This window comes from Motacilla alba, chromosome 2 (genome assembly GCF_015832195.1).
Source record: "Motacilla alba alba isolate MOTALB_02 chromosome 2, Motacilla_alba_V1.0_pri, whole genome shotgun sequence".
Taxonomy (NCBI): domain Eukaryota; kingdom Metazoa; phylum Chordata; class Aves; order Passeriformes; family Motacillidae; genus Motacilla; species Motacilla alba.
Window position 1 is genome coordinate 123,070,614 of NC_052017.1, and position 6,824 is coordinate 123,077,437.

At 48.3% G+C, this 6,824-nt stretch overlaps 1 protein-coding gene across 3 annotated transcripts in view; it reads right to left on the reverse strand.

Annotated features, from left to right (window-relative positions):
* Positions 1-5,531, reverse strand: part of TPD52 (tumor protein D52) — a 40,924-nt gene extending 35,393 nt beyond the window's left edge. The window contains exon 1 of one of the 3 annotated variants that reach the window (XM_038162340.1): positions 5,375-5,531. In XM_038162340.1, the coding sequence (XP_038018268.1) occupies positions 5,375-5,396 (22 nt within the window). In that variant the 5' untranslated portion in view covers positions 5,397-5,531. The remainder of the gene's footprint in view (positions 1-5,374) is intronic. The other 2 variants (XM_038162358.1, XM_038162350.1) reach the window with 2 other exon arrangements.
* Between the last annotated feature and the right edge of the window lie 1,293 nt (positions 5,532-6,824).

Genomic DNA, 6,824 nt, shown 5'->3' on the forward strand with positions numbered 1-6,824 from the left:
ACACCCAAATATGAGCAATTTTGAAGACACTCTCCACCTTTAACAGGAGAGAAAGCTGTCCCTCTGGAGACTTAAATTGAAGCTGATACAGAGTGACTGTGTTGGCTGAACAAGAGCATTTCAATTTCAATTTAGTGCTTAATCTCACTTAATGCTTGCTTTCCCTTTCAGTCACCCTTTGTTTGACATTTTTCTGCTTACTCACTGCAGGATATTGAAAGAACAAGGGTAAACACCTCCCTTCCTCCATATAGGAAATCTCAAATTAGAAGTGCCCATATTACAAAGACTTCAGTGGAGGCAACAGCAGGGCCATCATTCTCCTACCTGGAGTATCTTGTAAAAGCACAAAAACCCCACACCCATCAGGTGTCTGCTTCACAGGGCTCAGCAAATGACACCATTGCTCTCTCCTATTAAATTAGAAGGAAGAGATTGGATTATTTTCTTTTGAAAATTAGTCAAGAAACATTGGCTTTCAATAACACTCCCTGCACTGTATCTGCTGCCATGGAAACATCACTTTTTGAAAAGATATAGCACATATCCTCCCTTACCTGCAGCAATGTCCAGCACCCTAAGGAATCATCAATCCACAAACAGCTCACTGACTTTACATGGCAAATCTAGTCCCTTGTTTTCCTGCAAGACTTCTCAGTACTGGCTGAGGGACCTCCTGCCAATAAAAACTACCAGGACATCTTCATGTTAAAGGAGCAAACAGTTGTGAAGAAAAAGGACAAAGCCTTCGCAGCCTTTACAACACTCAGGTAGCCAAAGCAGATTTTTGAGATGTCTTTACCCAGCAGGGTCAGTGCATGGCAGAAAGCATCAGAAGCCCCAACACCCACCTCATTTATCACCCAGCTCCTCCTGGGACTATACTGACATCTGGCTCACAAAGCAGAAGTTGTTAGTCAAAGGCTGCTGTATTCAGCAGCTGTAGAAGACAAGGGGAAAAAATGTACATACAAGATAGACAGGAGCATGAATAGAGATATGAATGACTTAAAAATTAATAGAGATAACATTCCCAAGGCTGAGTAGTGCAGTATGTGGTTACTGACAGCCCCTGCAGATGGAAGGGACTGTGTTCTGCAGCCTCCAAGCAACAGTTCATAGCAGCTCAATAGCACTCCTGCCCAGGCCAGGAGAGGTGTTAACATATGGCAGCCAACTTTCAGCCATGAAAATCAGCTGTTACCCACAAAGCATCCATATCAAGCAGAGCAAGGCACTTCTTCAGCCTCCACCAGTACATTCTTAAACCAAAGCCAAGTTGCAGTGCTTTATTTTAGGCCAGAAATATCAGCCTGAGCCTACAAGACCTCCCATTGCTTTGGTGGGCTTTCGCAGTGGGAGAAAGGGGGAACTCGTGGGCTGCTTCAAAGTGTGGAAAACTGGAATAAAAAGGAATTGCACCAGTTTCATGTAGGATTTTAAAAGCCCCAAGCAGTTACAGCTTGGCCTCATTGGAGGATCAAAGGAAATAGATCCTTAGCTAAGCTTTCCCTGCACCAAAAGAGTGAGAGCAGACCTTACTCTGCCTGAGTGAAGGACTGTATTGACTGCTTGGGACAGAATTTGTTGTAGGGAACAGGGAAAAAGGTCCATGCATACCACAAGCAACAGATTCTTTCCACAGTTGGAGCACTGGGCTGGCCCCTTCTCCATACCCTACTGAAGTGGGTGTGAGTATGAATGAAGAGTTCAAGTTACCCTGCAATGCTCAAGCATTGCAGAAGGCAGGAACAGCTGACACTGCTCAGCCTCCAGCTGCCCGCCCAACAGTTGTGCATCAGCTGCTCCAGCGTCCCTCCAACACAGCACACTGATCCCCCACATTTCTGTACCTCGTTCATGCACTGGCTGAGAGAGGACAGCAGTGTGCCGTCAAGTAACTGTGTAATGCCACCTCACCACATCAGGACCCTCAGCCTGAGTCAGAACAAGGTTTTCCCCACCAATACAGTTTTTATTGCAAAAGAAATGAAAGCCTGCTGCTGTTCAAGGGACCTACTCCTGTAAGTCTTCTGATATTTCTGCCATCTTCAAGTCACTGTTACAGACACTCAGCTCAGCGAAATCATTCTTTCTTTGCAGTTCCCACAACAGCTGTCCACTTGTATTTACTTACAATTGTTTGATTTCACAATTGCACGTTAAGTGAAAAAAAAAAAAAATCATACCTACGGTACTGCAAGTACCTAGTGATAAGAAAACAAATAAAGCAGTAGGAAAAGGTGCAGCTTTGTCCAGTAGGGGAAACCTTGTCCTACTGCCAGCAACAAGTTCTTTCTGCACAAAAAAGAATATTAAAATCCATTTTGTCAGCCAAAAGTGCAAGTCAAGGCTACAGGAAAAGAAAGGCTTACATAGTCTCTCAAGAAATCACGTGTAGTGTTTTGGGACTCCTTTTAAGTACCACAAAAGCCTGAAGATTTTGAAAGATACTAGATTACATAAGTGAAGTGCTGCTGAAGCATAAGAGGAACCCCTGAACACAACACTGGAGATGGATCATTACTAGATAACTGTGCTGCGGTGCATGTGTTTGTGAGACTGCTCAGTGGCACAGCCTCCTCATTCAGAACACTGCTTCCACTGTAGGGGCAGCTTCATCCTTATTTTTCCACTGGTAAATAGTACCAGCACCAACAGTAACAGTGGCAAGTCAGAGAGAGACTCATTTTGCAAGCAAAATCAGGTGTGGCTGTGGTTTGGTTGTTTTGCTTTCTTTTGGTAGGGGAGAGTAGGGAGGAAGAAGGGACAACAGCATCTTTGTGAAAGCACAACTGCAGTTATTAATCTATTCAGCAACTAAGTCCATACAGTGAATCAGATTTTTGTTCATGACAAGTTAAAGCAAAGCAACAGAACAAGGGACTCCTCATCTCAGGATAATATTATATTCATTTGGCTTGAGCTGACACTACTGCTTTGGTGCCTGTAATCACAGAGCAAGAGACTCTGAGTGCTTGGAGACCTATTTCCAGAGCTATTGGGAGTACACTGAGAACCACATGGAGCCATCCAGCCAGTTGAAATATCCCCTCACTGAAAACAACGACATTTCAAGTGAAAAGTTGCTCAGTGATTCTGATGCTGCTGGTGGTAGGCTAGGAACAACATTTTAAGGACTGCTACCAAACCTGACTGCTCAAGAGAGAAGAGAGACTTAAGCGGGTTCTATACCTGGAGCATTAGCCTTGTCTAGTTTGGCTGCAGTCTTAACCATAACCTAGATTTTCTTCCTACCTCCTAATTACCGCTACCTGAGAAAGCTGCCACCGTAACAACAAAGACTGCAACCTCTGACTTGCCATTTTAAACAAATTAATTTCTGTTTGGAAGCAGTAATCCAGAATGTATGCTGGCACCAGAGACAGGACCTGATGGCCTGGACTTTAACCATACATGTTGGCTTTAGTGAGTAATAATGTTGTATCATTTAGCAGTTTCCAATGCAAGTACTCCAGTTTGCCAAGAAAGGTGGTCTTTGAAGTCTAATTGGCAGGATATTAGAAGCCTTTAATTAACTGGCACAAGTGCGTTGACTATTTAGATTTTCCCACTGTACCTGTAGATCTCCACCTCACCATGAAGAGAAAACAGCACAATTACTCCAAAAAGAAGGCAGAGGAGGAAGGTGTTGCACCACATTTTCTCTGTAACAGTCCCTTACATCACATTAGATACACATTCTGATAAACATCCTGAGGTGCAATGCCCTCTTTGTACAAAGCAATTTATAACAGAAGTGAGTACAACAGCAAAACAAGCCTCTAGTAAGTGTCAGGACTGTCACTAAAGTTTTTCAAAAGATCATGTTATTTTACTCTTCTTTCCCATCATTAGTAGTTCAAGACCCTGCAGTTGCAATAAAGACCTCTGTCTTTTCTGTAGGAGAGCCTCAAGAACTTTGAGACAAATACTGAAATCAGTTTTAATGCTCCTGCAGTTGGAATTAAAATTCTGAAGGGACTGACAGTTGTGCTATTTTCTGGCACAATTCTGTTTGTTGGTACCCAAGAATAGGGTTTGGGAGCTGTTATCTTTCCTTTTTTGTTTTTTGTGGGTTTTTTTCGGTTTTTTTTTTTTTTATTATTGTTTCGTTTTTAATTTATACTTATACTGAAAATAGACACAGGACTTCAAAATGGTTGAAGGAACCTCCCTGAGGTGATTCAGCCCCTTCTGGTCAGGCAGAGATAGCCTTTTCTGTAAATACAGAGAAACTCAGTAGGCATTGTTAACTGTACAAGTGTACTACACAATCCTCGAAACACTTAACTGCGAGCAAATCAAGGCTGGCGCCTGCTCAGCTGGCAGAGCACAGAGCTTGACCGTGGCAGAGTAAGGGGTATATTCGCAGCAGCTCCTGCACCTCCAACATCCCAGCCGCCACAAGTGCAGGCTTCCTGCCATCCCCAGCATGCCAAGCAGGAAAACCCTGAATGAAATCAGCCCAAGGGCACAGACACCGAGCTGGGCCAAGCAACCCTGCCAGCTTACTGCAGGTAACTTAGTGACCCCAGCCTGCCCTACCTCGTCTAGAGGAGAGCAGCTGGCCTGTCGTTCAGTACTACACCATATAAAAGGCTCCAACTGATTCATGAATGGGTTGGATAAATGTAATACACTTCTGTGGCTTAAGCTTATACAGCAAGAGAACGTGCTTTGCTTGCATTCATGTCAGTTCTCATCAGGGCACCAACTATTATCTTGGGCAAGCAGTCCCACGGTTTTTGGGTTTCAATAAACTATGAAGTTTTAGGAAGAGTGTTGCAGCCACGGAAGGCAGGACAACAGTCTTCCCAGGCAAAATGCACACCAGTGGAGCACCACCGAGCCACAGAGGCGCCGGCCCTGCTGCCGCTCAGCGGCCGAGGGACAGCTGCCCAAACGGAGCTGCCAGCTGTGGAGCAACCCCGGGCTGGAGAGAATTAAAAGGGAACAAACCCTGCGCACAGCGCTGGTCAACCGAAAGTTGCACACTCGTATAATGGAAGAGCTTTACTTTTACTGCAGGGTGAAAGCAGAAAGTTTATTCTGCCCGCGAAGCGCCGCGGGAAGGCCGGGATGCGCTGCCCGTGCATCCGCGGCTGGGGGCCCGGCAGCCGCCCCTGCTCCGCAGCCCGGCCCCGGTTCCGCGTTTCCCGAGCCGACGGCCGGCACAGCCTTGCGCAGGCCGCGGGCAGCCCCTTCCGCACCGGCCCGGCCCCAGCGCTGCCCGGCCCGGCAGGGCTGGGCTGGGCTGAGCAGGGCAGGTCCGGGCCGAGCAGCGAAGGGCTGCGAGAGCCACCGCCGTCCCCGCCGCGCCAGCGCCGCCAGCCGCCCGGGGCACAGCGGCAGCGCCCACCCCCCGCCCTACCTTGGTCCCGCGGGGGCTCCATGGCGACCCCGCACCCGTTCCAGAGCCCGTCGCGGCTGCCCCGGCTCGGCTCGGCTCGGCGCCCGCCCCCGCCTGGGTGGCAGCGGAGGCACCGCCCGTGCCCGCGGGGCGGGGCCGCGCCCGTCACTCAGCGGCGCGTCCCGCCCAGGTGAGCGAGCACCGCCCGCCCCGCCCCGCCCCGCACAGGTGAGCCCCGAGCCTGCCCCTCGGCCAGAGCCCCGCCGCTGTACCCTGGCTCCAGGGCAGCGCCTGCTCTGCAGAGCTGCTGCTCCTCGGCTTATGCTGGCTGACACCGCGTGGCACCGGCTCGGTGCGGAGCGGGACAACCAAGCTGCTGCCCGCAGCTGGTGCGACGGGCAGGAGAAAGCTAGCACCGAAGAGATCCAGTTCACAGAATCAGTTAGGGTGGATAACATCTCTGAGGTCACTGAGTCCAACCTATGACCGGCTTGTCAACCAGACCATAGAACTAAGTGCCAAATCCAGTCTTTGCTTAAACACCTCCAGGGACAGTGACTCCATCGCCTCCCTGAGCAGCCCATTCCCACATCTAATCCCTCTTTCAGTGAAAAAGTTCTTCCTAGCTTAAGACTGTGTCATCTTGTTCCTGTTGCTGATTGCCTGGCAAAGAGGTAGATTTCCCACCTGGCCACAACCTCCTTTCAGGTGGTTGTAGAGAGTGATCAGATCACCCCTGAGCCTCCCTTTCCCGAGGCTAAACAACCCCAGCTTCCTCAGCCATTCCTCACAAGACTTGTGCTTCAGACCCTTCACCAGCTTTTGTCCTCTGGACATGCCCTAGCACGTTTGTGCGGCTGTGGAATCTTCCTTCTGGTTGTATATCAAAACATACCCACCCACACAAATTGTGCTGCGTGACGGAAGTTAAACTTCTGTCTAACTAAAGTGATTTTATTCTCACTTTAGAGATTGCCCTGCAAGACTCACTAGCATTTATACCAGGCAAGCTAATGGCCGTGGCTGTCTTAAAGAGACTTCAGCAGCTGAAGAGAAAACCAAAACTGTTCTACCTGCAATCCTAGCTGCAATCACAGCTCTTTCGATTAAAATATCATTAAGTGCAGAGTTTTCATTATGCGATTTGACCAGCAGGCTGCCTTACCGAGAATATTAAGCTACCAAATAGATCTTTGCTTCACCCTTTTCAAATCTCTGGCCTTGACATCTATGGATTTGATTGTTTGAAAAGATCAATGTTTGTGCAGAATGAGCAGCAAGGCCTCCATGGCAGGGCTGTGTGAATAGCCAAATTGTCCCCAGCGTTCAGCATGCACAGTCACATGCTAAAGCAAAGCACAATAGAGAGTCATGAGGTGCCAACTCAGAATGTCCTTGCTCTGGATAACAAACAGCGGCAGCAAATCCAGGTAGTTTTCGATCCACAAGGCAGCTGAGGAATGTGAGCTTT